This window comes from Amphichorda felina (genome assembly GCF_050947745.1).
Source record: "Amphichorda felina strain 45539 chromosome Unknown scaffold_4, whole genome shotgun sequence".
Classification (NCBI taxonomy): Eukaryota; Fungi; Ascomycota; class Sordariomycetes; order Hypocreales; family Bionectriaceae; genus Amphichorda; species Amphichorda felina.
Window position 1 is genome coordinate 1,488,291 of NW_028145046.1, and position 14,677 is coordinate 1,502,967.

At 56.7% G+C, this 14,677-nt stretch overlaps 5 protein-coding genes across 5 annotated transcripts; 2 read left to right on the forward strand and 3 right to left on the reverse strand.

Annotated features, from left to right (window-relative positions):
- Window positions 1-1,867: 1,867 nt before the first annotated feature.
- On the forward strand, window positions 1,868-3,149 carry ACO1O0_004241 (uncharacterized protein; the record flags this gene model as incomplete). The annotated part of the gene is made up of 2 exons (XM_083193682.1): window positions 1,868-2,978; window positions 3,058-3,149. 2 exons carry the CDS (start codon window positions 1,868-1,870, stop codon window positions 3,147-3,149), a joined length of 1,203 nt encoding a protein of 400 aa, XP_083050630.1.
- Window positions 3,150-4,212: 1,063 nt separating this feature from the next.
- On the reverse strand, window positions 4,213-6,611 carry ACO1O0_004242 (uncharacterized protein; the record flags this gene model as incomplete). Its single annotated transcript, XM_083193683.1, has 5 exons — window positions 4,213-4,400; window positions 4,483-4,987; window positions 5,424-5,681; window positions 5,738-6,529; window positions 6,597-6,611. 5 exons carry the CDS (start codon window positions 6,609-6,611, stop codon window positions 4,213-4,215), a joined length of 1,758 nt encoding a protein of 585 aa, XP_083050631.1.
- Window positions 6,612-7,232: 621 nt separating this feature from the next.
- On the reverse strand, window positions 7,233-8,452 carry GPI8 (glycosylphosphatidylinositol anchor biosynthesis; the record flags this gene model as incomplete). The annotated part of the gene is made up of 2 exons (XM_083193684.1): window positions 7,233-7,869; window positions 7,926-8,452. The coding sequence occupies 2 exons, from the start codon at window positions 8,450-8,452 to the stop codon at window positions 7,233-7,235; spliced, it is 1,164 nt and encodes a 387-aa protein (XP_083050632.1).
- A 1,653-nt stretch (window positions 8,453-10,105) lies between these two features.
- Window positions 10,106-12,141, forward strand: ACO1O0_004244 (uncharacterized protein; the record flags this gene model as incomplete). Its single annotated transcript, XM_083193685.1, has 2 exons — window positions 10,106-10,140; window positions 10,206-12,141. 2 exons carry the CDS (start codon window positions 10,106-10,108, stop codon window positions 12,139-12,141), a joined length of 1,971 nt encoding a protein of 656 aa, XP_083050633.1.
- A 427-nt stretch (window positions 12,142-12,568) lies between these two features.
- On the reverse strand, window positions 12,569-13,626 carry CRC1 (carnitine:acyl carnitine antiporter; the record flags this gene model as incomplete). The annotated part of the gene is made up of 2 exons (XM_083193686.1): window positions 12,569-13,257; window positions 13,314-13,626. 2 exons carry the CDS (start codon window positions 13,624-13,626, stop codon window positions 12,569-12,571), a joined length of 1,002 nt encoding a protein of 333 aa, XP_083050634.1.
- Between the last annotated feature and the right edge of the window lie 1,051 nt (window positions 13,627-14,677).

A 14,677-nucleotide genomic window follows, 5' to 3' on the forward strand; every position in this document is an offset into this window, starting at 1 on the left:
TGGTTCGCCACTATCATCCCTCGAATGAAACCACGCTGTTTGCCGTCTCACATGGGGGCCTCGCGGCGCACAAGATCATCATCGACCATGAGTACAACATCACAGGGTGCGCATTATAGTCTCCTAGAGGGCATTTTAGTGATTTTTGACGGGCCGCTTTCTAGTATAATCGATTGGTCGTTGGCAAGATTCCGCCCGATCCGAATGGCCTTGGGCTAGGATCGCCAGAGTTTTGTGGCGCACCTATCTTCTCTAGTTTCCGACCAAGCTTCTCCAGTGCAGGGCGTCTCGGTTGCATCGGACATGAGGGCCATTGTATCGGACCCCGACATTGACTGGCAGGATTTGGTCATCGACTCTTGCTTCAGCAAGGGAGCTCACGGCTGGATGACAAAACGGTCTTGGTTGCTCCATGTTTCTCATGAGGAAATGCCCCCCCCCTGGATTCTCTCCCGTCAGAAAAGACCATCATCCAAGAGATAGAGGAGTTTCTTCAAGGTCCGGACGCGGATACTATAAAAGGGGACTTTACGCGGGAGAAACTTGTGGAGATGAGCGTTGGCGCACGGACGCTAGGGTAGCGTCATTTCTTCTTGTACCATGTATATATAGTACATGGTAATTTGGAATATTTCAATTCTTCTGATGATTTCACTCGTATGTAATACGGTCATTGCTGTGTATTACTGTAATTATCATTATGGATGCTACTGGTCATAATATCTGGACTCCGTATTTGGTATGCGTATTGTCCCAACCTGGATAGTGCAAGCCCCAGCCGGGCTGTCGACGTCAGACGCCGTCCACGAAATTACGATCGCCGGGCAAACAGCTGTCTGGGGAACTCCTGCATAAGAATTCGCATACAATCCTGGCAATCCCATGCGTTGCACGGACGCCAAGCTCTCCTGGTCTTCCCGCGTCGCGCCATTGGCCCGAGCGGCAGCGCCAAGCACGCATTTCCCTTGTTGAGATTGTCTGGTAGGATTGTGCACGTTACATTCTTAGACACATTCGGCACAAGTGCTGCACAAGACGGTGCAGGAACGGCGGATCGTTCCTGTCAGCTGCCTTGGCGCCCTTGTGCCTGGATTGTGCATCGCCTGTGACGCCTGTCAGCCCACAATCACACAAATCTCCGTGCACAAGCGCAGGCAGGCAAAGAAAAGGCAGGAGAGGTAAAGCGGCAGGACACTTTGGCAGGCGCCGTGCCCAAAGCGCCCAAAGGAGGTAGGTACGAGTACAGGGCACCTGGCCAGCCAAGGACCAGGAGGGCCAAGACACCTACTCGGTAGGGATGAGCTCGCTCAGATTCGATGTTGGTGGGTTCGTCCACCCGCTTGTCGCAAGGTACGACGCAGGTACGTCCCGCCTGCTCATCTCTCTCCGCTTCCTGCCCATCCGCCCACCTCCCCTTCTCTCACAATCACCACCTTCAAACCTTCAATCGGGTTGAGCTGCCCTAAAACCACACAAAGGACGCTTGTTTGTCGCCAGACACATGATGCGCTAGGTTCCGCCTGAACGAGGGAGTCTCTTCATGCGCGTTGGTATCAGTTCGTCCATTCCTTTCTACGCCGCCATTTCCTCCACCTCGACGCCTCCTCCGTTGGACGAAATTCAGTCACACGTCGAGCACCCATCACCACAGGGTCTTTGACCTGGCCCAAGGGGCTTAAGCACTCGTTTGGCATCTGGTCCAGCAACGGCAATCATTCCTTTCTCGAACCGTCATCCCTTTATTGGATCCCCTTTATCTCACCTTTATCGATCCCTTCTACGACGAACCGCAAGTCCTTGGCATCAATTCCCCTCAACGCCAGACACGCGGAAAATACGAACGCGAACGAACGCGCATTACGAAAAGATGCCTTTATCACACAGGCACGCACATGCCCAGCGGGGCCTCGTGGACACCGTTGGCGATATTATCGACGGCGTCAACCCTCCCCGAGATGTCAAAGGGGCAAATGAGGGCCTCACAGTAGAACTGGTCAAGAAATCACCGCAAAATGGAGGCGGTAGCAACAATGCGGTACCTACAGCAATTTCAGAGCCTACTCGGACTGGTGCCCTCGGCACAGAAATCGCCAAAGCCACTGGAGAAGCTACCATGGCGCCCACGGATAACATTGTCGGCGACAGAACCATGACGGCCCCTACGAGTGCTCCGACCAAGGATTCCGACAAGCCCTCCGATGGCGACGATTCTGGTGGCGGCGATACCAGTGCAGGCGTCAAGGCCGGTATCGCCTTCGGTGCCCTGGGCGGAATCCTACTCATTGGTCTTATTATTTACTTTGTCTGTACCCGACGCAAGGGCAGGAAGGGAGGAGTAGAACGTGGTGAGGAGAAGTTCATACCCGTGGGAGCTGCCCCGCCTCCGCCGATGAAAGATCGGAGCAAGACTCCGCGCCTGAGCCTCCGGCCTGTTACCCAGTTCTTCCCCAACTTCAATTCCGATAAGCGTAACAGTCGTGACCCTGGCTTCTCCATGGGGCCTGGGCGTCCCTCGCCAAGCCCCTCGCCTTTTGGCCGCCCAGGAACTAGCCAGAGTACTCACCCTTCGAATCCGTTCGGTAACCAAGCAGAGCGTGCTGCGTCTCCCATCACGGAGGAGCACAGCATGCATTCACGCAATGCCCCTCCCACACCTGATAGGAACACGAAGCCCCTTACTCTTGGTCGCCAAACATCTATGCGTGGGCACGGAACTAGGAACGTTGACTACACGTTGCCCGAGTCGAGGGGACCCCCCAGCCCGGCAGGGACCGAGTTCAGCATGTCCTCCTATGCCGCCGGCAGTGGGCCCGGAGCGCCGTCGAGCGGCGCTGCCGCTATTGCTGCCGCCGGTGGCCCCAAGAATACCTCCGTTCATCGTGTGCAACTCGACTTCACGCCCAGCTTGGAAGACGAAATGGAACTAAAGGCCGGCGAGCTTGTCCGACTTCTCCACGAGTATGACGATGGATGGGTGAGTGAAGAACCAATCCATTCCTCCTGTAACAAGAAAGCCAGGCTAATCCCTCTCTAGGCACTGTGCATCAGGCTGGACAGGTCCCGACAAGGTGTCGTACCCCGGACTTGCCTTTCAACTCGCCCAGTCAAGCCAAGACCCGCTCAGGGTGGTGCTCGCGGCCCTCCTGTGAACCCTCAGGGGGCAGCTCGGGGGCCATACCAACCCGGATCCGGACAACGGCCTATGACGCCTCAAGATCGGCCATCCTCACCCGGTGCGTACCGCACACAATCTCCGATGGGTCGGCCAATGAGCCCCGCGTCCGGTCGTGCTCAGTCCCCCGGGCCGAGAGCCCAAGGCCAACCTGCAGGACGGGCGCGCGCTGGCAGCAAGAGCCACGGCCCCAGCCCCATGAACCCCGGGGCGAGACCCGCCCCGTCTGCCCCTCCACCTGGTATGGCGATGTGAAGATCCGGAGGCTTGCATTCGTTGATTAATCATAATTGGCATCTGCGACACTGGGTGCCTGTGCAATAATTCTGATATATGGGTAAAAGGCGTTTGTTACGTTGTGTTCGCTGTGAAGAGCGTGTGGGTAGTGCGCCGCATTGGTTTATCTCGGGCAACATTTGGGGAGTTCTTTTTGGCGCCTTGGATAGGGATTTCTTGACGCTCGCTGATTCATTATTTTATTTTTGCCGACTACGGCAACTTTTTCCCGCTTTCAAACTCATTGGGCATACATGAATTATGTATGTGGCAAGCTGGGGTAACCTGGCAAACGAATGAGAGCCTCACTCCTCCTGGGAGGAGATCAAACTTGACATTGTGTACAAGGCTTGTCAGTCTGGCGCTAGTCGCTCGTTTATTCATTGGGCTTCGCTTCATAATGTACGTCAGTTGTTGTGGTATAAAGGGGGGCAAACCCCTAAGAGCATGTGGTGCCGAAAGGACGCGGCAGGGGGGGCACGAAACGGCTCCGTCGGATATGATCGCTAGCGAAAGTTGATGACAGACGAAGTAGCAGTAGTGTTTAGGGCAGATGCAGGAATGAAGATCATTCGAAAGCACACACAGTCTTTGGAACGCCTGCAGAGTTACTGTGAGTTCAATGGCCATCCAGTGAAGAAGGTGGCGATAATTCAGTACCACAAAGTTAGAGCACCATGTACCAATTGAATCAACTACCGATAATGTACAACAGGCAGTATCTTTTCTCCTTCTCGAGTCTGATATCTATCCAAATTTACCGCTCAGGCAACAAACTTGCCTCCGCAGCCGCCGCATAGTTCTCCGGAGGGCGGTATAGTTTGGTCTGGTCCGATATACTCGGCCGCAAGCTTCCTCAGCTCTGCATCCTTGAGACATCGCCGTTGGCATACTGCGCACACCCGAGATACGCCGGGGGCCAGAATTGCGAGGCCCGAAGATGAGCAGGCAGCTAAGGAACCGAAACGTTAGACGCTCTCTGCTAAATAGACGCAGCAGCTGGAGAGGAAAAGGGGAGAGGCTGTGGAGCATACCGAATGTGTGGTTTTCGGGACATCTGGCCTCCGTGCCGTCGTTCTGGAGCTCCTGATCACAGAAGGCGCATTTTTGCTGGGCCTTTACGCTGTTGAAGAAGGCCTGTAACGGGGATTCGGGATCCGTTGTGATTGTCGTCTCCGGTATTGTCGCGCCGGGGACCTGGCCCCCACCCCCGTACATCCACTCCCACATTTGTCCTTCCGTAGTAAGGCTGTCATTTGCCAGTACTGCTTGACTGTCGGCAGCATTTTGCTGCTCAATGGGGCAGGATCCGAAGAGGAGCCTGGAGAATCCCCGTCGACTGGGGAGCTGGGTGCTGTACTTGGAGATGAGGCAAACCGTTGAGCCGTCTCCGGGGGAAGATGCCATTCCCCAGAACCGGAAGCGGTATGGGTGGATCTTGATGCTAGACGCGATCTCTTCTTGAAACTCATCGTCCGTCTCGTCAGATTCCGAACCCTCGTCAGGGTCCTCTAGGGCTTCTTCCCTGGGTACTAATCGCTGAGAAGACTGTCTAATCTTCTGAGCCCATGGGGGTATGAGGCTTGAGGTTGGTGGGAGATTGGTTTCGAACCAATCCTGGTTCGTCGCTGTGACAGAGGCCCTTACTGCGGAATAAAGGGGTACAGGTGGCTTGCTGCCGGGCTCCGGCCGGTGGATGATGAGCCCTAGAACGCCAGTTAGGTCTGTCCTCTCTAGATGGCGCTGGAATGTACTTGCCAGCGATGGGGTTGGTTGACCAATGTTTGGGATACGCCGTAGAGCAGTCCGATGTGGAATGCTCCGTCAGTGGTGGACGAGATGCTCCAAGGACATCGACTTGGAATGGAGTCACCTCAAAGGGGCTGCAGATGACTCCTCGGGCAAACTTGGAGCCACTGTCATCCCAAACCTGCTCGGGTCAGCAACGTTTCCCGGGGTCAAGCGTCAAACTTACCGCATCCTCCCATTCTACGAAGGCATCCGTGGAGAGGGATAGGCAAATTCCTGTCGTGTCTGAATCCTCCACAGCTACCGTAGGTTCTTGAACCTTTTCCCAACCCCCCTGAATGGCTATCCTGCGGAAACCAACGTAATTGCTTGAGATGAATGCTAGACTCGCTATACGTGAGTCACCAGACGGCACCCAAGGACTCCATTTCAACGAGAAAGGAGTGCCATTGGGTACATAGTCGGGATCCATCACATCAACTGGCTATGAATGTGTAAGACTAGAGTTCTGGGGGGACGGGTTTCTTGGATTTTACTCACTCTATGGGGGCCCGCGGCATCAAATCGAGCCACCTCGCGGATTTGCCAGACAAAGTCGTTGGAGGTCTGCGCAGTCGAACCAGGCTGCGTAAAGTATTGCACGCTCATAATGACGACATCGTCCTCGTCCGTCATATAAGCAAGTAGCGCCCTTCCAGGCGAGATCTCTTTCGCCCACGAAAAGGACTTGATCCGCTCGTCCATGGTCCGATAGGCACCCTCGTGGTCCTCAGCGGGGATCGGCATGCCCGCCCCAAGCCCCCAGAGGATCTTCCACATCTTGGTGTTCCTCGCCCGCAGGCCAGAGGCCACCGTCGACTGCGGGTCGGTGTACTCGCCCAGCGCCAACAGCTCGCCGTTGGTAGTCATGAGCATCAGCACAGGCCGCCGGTTCGCGCCCAGGCCGTTGGGCGACCATTCCACCCTGACGACCTGGGATATCGACCCCCCGGCGCCCGTAACCTGGCACCCATCCACGGACGACCTGTTGACGCTCTCGTCGGCGTCCTCGGTGCCCGGCGGGGGCAGGCGGATGCCGGCAAAGGCGCAGAGCTGCGTGTTGACCTGTGACAACGGCAGAAAAATGCCCGTGGCGTTCAGAGACAGAGAAAACTGGCTCTGCGTGACGTCCTTAACGGCAGCATCTCTGTCGGTGCCGGGGCTTGGGTATTCTGGCAAGAAGATGTAGACGGTGTCATCGGTGGCGACGGCGAGCTCCCCGTCGCAGGACCAGGCGAGCGCGTGGGAGGTGAGCGGGCGCGATCTCAGTGGCAGGGACTTGAGCGGTCGGATCTAGGGGTTGATTAGTATACATGTGGTGAAGGATGAGGCCAGTGGTTCAGGCAAACAGTCGTCTCACCTGAGAACGATACATGGCTGTGACCAGCCTCGATACCAGCAGAAAATTTCGAGGTCAAATGTCATTCCATGGCGTCAAATTTCATTCGTTCATATACAGTCACGCACGGAGATGTGAGAGTAGTTGTAGTTGGGATTTGAACAATGCGTTTGGGTGTTCATATAAAATCTAAGGTAGGCGCTGGCTGGTTGAAGGTGAATTTGGTGAAGCATCACTTGCCTCGAGGTTTCCGGAATGCTTGCTGACTAAGACACTAGGAACATAACATTCCCTCATTGAGCTGTAGGTAGCATAGTCCAGCCCAAAATAAGGCTAGGGGCAAGGGGAAATGGTTCCCTTTCTATTCTTTGGGGCTCTGGTATCTCCCTTTCACCGATTTCCTACCCATGATGCCCTCATGTCCGCAGGTTTATGTGAGGCCGGCTTACTTCTTCCGAGTTGATGCGTAGTAATACCATAACCGTCTTTTCAGGCTGTGTGGGTCATAAGGGTAACCGACGGGTCCTTTGGATGGATGGATGTGCGCGACCTGGTAATCAATAGTCTATGTATACCGTTGCTGGTGCGAGCATTCTAAGAGTTGGCCATCAGAAAGCCATACAATGTTGCATGTTGCATGCTGCATAGATTCATCATTTATGATTCCAAGAACGACCCTAGACCCCATAGTGCCACACATCCGACGAGAGCCGTGGCACCAATGATCTTCTTGGTCCACCAGCTGTCATCTGTCAAAGCGGTAGCCCCCCGGGTCTTCTTGGCGGCCTCTGTGGGCACGCTGGCCAGCATGCTGGTGGCGGTATGGTTGCTGGCAGCCTCCTGCTCGTCTGCCTTCTTGCGCAGCACGGCAATCGTCTTGCTGAGTTCGAGGAGCTCCTCGTCTAGTTTTGAATCCCCTGTGCGGTCAACCTCAACGTTTTGGATGTTTCCAAAGAAGTCGGTGATCAGCCGGCTGCGGGCGGCCTCGTCACCGCCCGGGAACAGGTCGTACCGCATGCCTGGGTTCGAGTGGATCTTGCTGATGTCGTAGCTGTCAAACAGGTCTCCTAGCGTCTTTTGGCTGTTGATGTCCTTGACTTGGGACTCGAGAAATTCGAGGTTGTAGTACGTGAATCGGTCGATGACGGCGACACCAACGTCGCTGTCGGCATGGTGGGAGTACGACGACTGGTCGAGCTCGGAGGAGCCTGTGGCGATAATGTTGGGAGAGTAGAGCCTGCTAAACATGGTGTTCGCCTGGCAAGTGTCGATCATGAAGAAGATCTCGTGGTACCTGCGGGGGGTCAGTTGGGGCACCAGGAATTGACGGAATAAGGGAGGTTTACGAACCTCTTCTTCTCCCACATCTGCTCAAAAGCATCCGCTAGATCCCACGCGCCTATTTCCTCTGCATCCTGGAACTTGAGGAACTCATCGCCACCGTGCCCCGTCATGTAAACCAGAATGTTGCTCCGATCATCGGTGAGTAGACGCTTGCTCCGGGGCATCTCGGGGCCAACGCGGTCGGTAAGTAGACGGATGAAGTTCTCGACGGTGACCTCATAGCCCCGGTAGTCCACCTCAATGTTGTCTCCGTACAGGTCGACGGCGCGGTCGGAATTGCTGTAGACGGTGCCAGGGAACGAGTTTCGGGGGTTGCAGGCCATGTCGTCGGGTAGCATGAGGATGATCTGGGAGTCGGGAATGCCCAGGCGCTTGACGGTGCGGTACATGGCCAGCACGTTAGCCATGTGGCGATAGTTGAACCAGAAGCGCGAGGTGCCAACCAAGACGGCCCAGTTACTCGTGTGTTCAGCGAGGGCGATGCCTAGCAGAGCTGTGGCCACGAGGGCCACCAGGCGCATGTTTGGTAGCATGGTAGGCGGTATCCTGGCGCCTTAGCTGGGGGTTGGTCTAGTGGTGTCGCAACAAATCGCGAGGTTAGGAATGCGATGCCAACAGGGGCATGGCGATGCGCTTGTGGTTGAGCCACGCCGCGTTCGAAGGTTGTTGTCGGGAGGTCATAGGAGCGATGTCCTGTCCTGGGCTTACAAATCCGGGGATTTCACACTGTGGCTGTGATGGTAAGCCCCCCTGGCACTACGGATAGTACCAAGTAGTACTAACAATTTCCAGCCTGCGTCATTCCCACACATGCATGGATGCCTGAATTTGACCATTGCGCAATGTGAGCTCCATGTTTGCCTAGAAGGTGACAATGCTGAGGTATCCAAAATGATGAATATGCTGGGTACTCTGCGAATACAGAGCGCACGCTTGAGAACGGGGTCGCCGTCGGCTTTCGGATTGCCCTGGAGAATGGAGAGAATGTGAGACTGGTCGATCACGTCGTCCCACCGCCGACCGCCCGACTCCCGATGGACAGGACAACATTCTATGATTTCTATTCTCAGCACTACGTAGCAGTACTACATAGTAGTAATAGCCAATGCCGAACCGCACAGGAACAAGAACGGAGGTATGTATGCGCGTAACGTGAAACGCAGCGGAGGCAGGACCCTGGTAAAGCGCGCACGTGGGATGATGGAAGAGGGGAGAATGAATGGGGACATGCAGCAATGGTCTCGTCGACTTCGGTGTTTCGCAATTGCTGTTGGCGAGCACTCGGAGAGTCGGAGCTTGAACTTTGCAAGGCAGTATTATTATACAGGCCCAAGCCGCTGCTTGCCCCAGAAACAATGGTGACTAATAAAAAGTTTATTGCATAATCACATGCTCGCCAGTGCTCACGACAAGGCTCCTCTCACCATGTGACTGGATCCAGCGTCACCAGACTGGTCGTGGCCTTTTTACCCGTTTTGGTAGAAGCGGGATGTCGCACCGGCGCCATCCTACTGTTACTGCTACGTACGGGAGTACTACCACACTTACCCGCGAAACCTCTCACCCTAATAAACGTTTGTCTTGCTTCTGCAGCTTTTTCTCACAGGTTCGATTCCATGATGATGAGGCAAATACCCCTCTATTTACCCTCCACAGCGTCCCGTTCGTCGCTCTCGCGCTTTGCGAAAAGCTCCAAGTCGCGATATGCATAAAGTACAGCCACAACGACCCACCAAGGTACCCCTGCTGTAGAAAGTCCAGGGACCCTGCTATCCGTACAACTGCTGCCAACCTGACCTCACATCCTGATCTGACCACCCCCCGCCCTCGTCTCCTTCTCCGAGCTTTGACATTGCCAGTGGATATCAGCCCATCTCATCACACAACGCGCATTCCTCTCCTTTGATTTACCCTTTGGCGACACCGTTTTGCACCCATAACCCCTTGCGCTGAGAACTCATCATAGCGGCGAGCAGTCGCTGACCCCTTCTGCTGTTGCTCTCCGGCCCGGACGGAGTCATCCCAGCTTGCCTGCCGATCCCCGCCTGCCTGCAGTCTCCCCGACTCCCGCGACCGGTGCTTTGTACGAGTACAGGTATTGCGACCATTCTCCAGACGTATAAACACCCGCCATCCCTCGAGGGGCTGACAGCTTGTCAAAGCTGTCGCTCTTGCCAGCGATCAACATGGCTGGCCTGCCCTCTCTCCTCTTTGTCGTCAGGTTCGTAATGCTCGGAAGAACCTGGGCACCGCCGCGCACCATATCGCTAACGGCCCTTTCCTTAGGCACGGTAATCGTCTGGACGCAGCCGACAAGAGATGGCACCTCACGTCGCCAACCCCATACGACCCTCCTCTGACCTACGGCGGCTGGTTACAAGCCAGGCAGGTCGGCAATCAGATTAGCAACTACCTTGAGCTAGCCAAAACCGAGGCCGAGTCGTCGCGCGGCGCTTCCAACCCGGAGCGCAAGCGCCGGCGGTTCAAGGTGGTCATCCATAGCTCCCCTTTCCTACGATGCATACAGACCTCGATCGGTATAAGCTCTGGTCTTGCTCAGGCGTCGCCCGAGTCCTCGCTCCATCCCTCCGACCTCCTCATCTCCGTTCCGACGCCCGCGGGCAAGACCAAGAACAACTTCCGCTCCTCCATACTTCGTCTAGACTCGTTTCTGGGCGAATGGTTGTGCGACGAATATTTCGAGAATATTACACCCCCTCCTAGCTCGTCTCTGATGCTCGGGACTGCTAAGGCCGATCTCCTGAAGCGCGAGGACTACAGCGTTTACACGGATTTCTCTCCTGCTCCACAGCCGTCGCGTAAGACATCCCTGTGGAGCGGGTCGCCAGACCGTACGCCTTCTCTGGCCGCTGGTGCTGAGAGCACATTTGTCACCTCATCTATGTCTGCAGCGCTTCCTGGCCAGCCAGGAGACAAGAACAGCTATGGAGCTCCACGGCCGACCTATGCAGTCTCAAGTGGGGGCAAGATACCTGATGGCTTTGTCGCTCACGCCAGGGACGAGTGTTTGGCGGTCGACTACCAATGGGACTCGACAAGACCGCCTTTGGAGTTTGGCGATAACGGTACGCTAGGCGAGGAATGGACGTCCATGCATAAGCGGTTTAGAGGGGGCTTGAAAAAGATGCTCAACTGGTATGCCAATGCGGAATCACCAGAGAGAATCCTGTCAATGGCTCCGAGTCGGGGGGTCGATGAGTTGCAGGAGACCCCCGCTGAGGATGAAGAGGTAGAGACGGTCATCATCGTCGTGTCTCATGGTGCAGGATGCAATGCCTTGATTGGAGCCATCACCCATCAGCCGGTTCTGATGGATGTGGGAATCGCCTCCATCACCATGGCGTCTCGAAAGACGGATGCTGACTACGGCCTATTGCGGGATGCTGAGAAGGCAAGAGACCCTGGGGCCGCACCCCTGGTCCCTGTGGACAAGCTCTACGATATTAAGCTTTCGGCGAGCACAGAGCACCTCCGCTCTACTGGCTCTACACCTGTATCATCGAGGTCTTCTTCCACAGCTAACGTCAAGAGCGGCGGGAATCATGGTGCTCGAGGTCGTACGCCGGCCCCTAGCAGCTCTCTTGGGCTGAGCCTGGGGCCCTTCACGTACTCGGACCCTCTCTCGATGGCTGCCAGCCGTAGCACATCCGCCAACGCAGCGATGACGGGAGCGTCAGAGCGGCGAGACTCGGGATCATCAAAGGCGGGACCTAAACAGCCGGCTGTGTCCTCGATTGGGGTCCTCTCTAGCCTTGATAACAACAGTGGAGCCACAAATGGCACCGTGCCGGGAAGCTCAGGGCCCCCGTCGCTTGGTCTTTGGGCGCCGACTCCCTCATCGCTTAGGCTCATGGATGATGGCTCTGGTGACTCAGACAAGGACGACTACAATTTCCCCGACTTTGACCAGAAGCGCCTCAAGACCCAGACTGCGCAGGATGAACCAGTAGCATCTGGCGCGCTCGGGAAGAGACCTGGGCTGTCATTCAGGGAGCCTTCTAATGGACCAAGATTCCCGGGGTCCATAAAGCTGCAGACCAACTGGGGAGGGGGTAAGACCCCGGAGGAGGTGCCCATTCCTCAGCTCGGGGATGGGCTGGGTGGTCTATGGGGCCAGCCGAGGCCGCCCGGTGAAGCGGAGCGAAACCGCGACACGAGCCATACTAAGCGACGTTGGACGGTTAACGAGCAGAACCGATGACCAGGAATATTGGCTTCTGGTGTGAATTTTCTAACATGAAGCAATCATGGTTGTTTCTTCATAAGCGGGAAGAAACTTGCATATACAAATCTTTATCGCATTAGCGGGCAACTCGAAGGAAAAGGGGTTGGAAACGGGATCGACAACCATTAATAGCTGCTATGGAACTACTTTGTCCAGCGATTCAGCGATGTTTAGTATATTGTCCGGATATATAGGACTTGTGGATAAAAGGATTTGGTGAATCACTTTTTTTTATAATCTATATACCTTGTTGCCTTGGTCCCAAAGCAGGAAGACATATGTACGGTATGCATGCTTCTTTAGTTCTTCTATGCATAAAATCGACCCCGTCTATCGTAGGCAAAAGACAACAACTTCTGCACTCATCCCCCATACTCACAAAAATCGCTTCTACATCCCCCCTCTAGTCGTCCTTCTTCAGCGTGCCGAAAGTCTTGTTCATGGCCTGGTGGGCCAGCTCGACGCCCAGGAAGGTGGCGGCGTTGGCGGGCACAGCCCTCGACAGCGCGGGGCCGAAGCCGGGGAAGAAGGCCCTGAGCCCGCCCTTGCCGTACAGCTCGCGGATGACGCCGCCGATGGTGACGTTGCCCTCGGCGGTCTGGAGGCGCGACTTGACCGTGTCGACGGGGAAGACGGGGATCCACATGGCGACACCCGCGGCGGCGCCCGCGCAGGTGACGGCCATGAGGCTCAGGTCGCCGGTGGGCTTGCCCGTGTGGGGGTCCTTGGGGCTCATCTCGCGCTTGATGTACTCGTAGGCGGCAAAGTAGGCGGCCGACCCGGGCCCGTCGCGGGCGAGGGTGGCGGCGCTGCCGCGGAAGACGCTGCGCAGGCCGCCCTCGCGGTACAGCTGGCGCACGACGTCGAGGCCGCCGTTGTACTTGGGCTTCTCGCCGGGGCCCAGCTTCTTCTGGCCCTGGACCTGCAGGATGACCTTGACGCGCTCAAAGGGCGCCGTGATGGCCGTCATGGGGATGGCCGAGAAGAAACCGGCGGCGGAGATCTGCCCGATGCTGAGGCCGTCGGGGCCCACGGTGGAGATGCCCGAGACGATCTGCTTGCCGAGGTCGTAGCCCCAGAAGGAGACGGCGACTGGGGGGCGGCTGGTTAGCGAGGAGGCACGGGTATCTGCGGTGGGGGCAACGTACACATGGGCGTGACGCCGACGAGGGGCGCGCTCACGCCGGCGTACAGGCCGCGGCGCAGACCATCGCGGGCGATGCTCTTCTTGACAACGTCCATGGCGGAGGAGTAGACGCCCCGCTCGGCGGTCTGGAGGCGGACCTTGACGAGGTCAAAGGGGTGGCCGACTACAACGGCGCAGAGGCCACCGAAGCCGCCGGCTGCGAGGGCGCGGATCTGGGAGGCGAAGGCATTCTTGGCCTCGTCCTTGGAGGGCTTGTGAGGCAGCTTGTCGACGACCGCCTCGGCGGTGGGCGCGGGGGCGTTTGATGTGGACATTGTGAGGGCCTGGGAGTGTGATTTGAGAAGGGGAGGAGGATGGGACCAAGGGGGGTGATGGGCGGTTTAGGAAGCGTTATAGGACCTGAGGTGGTGGTGGTCTCGGTCGGAGGGAAGCGGGTGACCTGGCGGTAGGTAAGAGGGCGATGGTGGTGGTGATGAGAGGTGTGGGTGAGGGTGATGCGCTGTGCTGGGCTGAGTGTCGCTCGAAAGAGATGCTTGTAGTCTAACTCGAGTCCTTCAATGGACCGAACCGCTCGGTGTTGCAAATCGTCGAGAAATTCTCTCCCAGGAAACAGTTCCCGCAGTTCCTGACCGTGTGCGCAGGGGATCCAAACTACCCCAGCCGCTACGTCACAAGCCGATGGCGATCCTTCCGGTCGAGAAAGGTCGCAGCCTCTCCTCAGCGACGACGCGAATGTGCACAAGTTCCAAGACAAGGAGGCAAAACTCGAAGGAAAGGCCGACAGAAAGCAGGCAATGGGACGTCGAAAGCACGCGTATATGGTACCGTGAGAAAGATAAGCCGAAGTTGGAGAAGGGAACAAGAAAGTTTCTCCAAACGTGACCCCTGGGAGGATCGTCCCCCTCTGGTGGTGGGCAGCCGTCGAGGGAGCGCTCCTCCGTCACTGCACCACGGCCTTTAGCGTGTGCAAGAAAGACTTGAGAGCCTCGGCTTCGGCTGTTTGCTGTGTGGGCGACAGCGGGGCTCAGCAGCCACTGGAGCCATTCAGTGCCGTCTGCTGACTCCTGGCTGTTTCAGTGGGCGCTGGGCCGTTGGGTGGAACTTTGGAAGCAAGCCTCCGCTGCCTCCCCCATGTTCCCCCGCGAATTGCCGGCCGAGGATCCCCGCGGGTCCATTTCGGAAGTTGGAACAGCCAACCTTGGGAACCTCGAGGCTGGACGCGACGCTGCCGACGTTGCAGCTTTCCATTCTCTGTGGCGCAACTATCAAGGCTGTCGGCTAGTGCGCCTCTGGAGAAGATGCCGGGGCTGGTGCCAGGTACGCGTACATGGTAGTTACATTCTGAATCTCTGTTGCCTGTGTAGA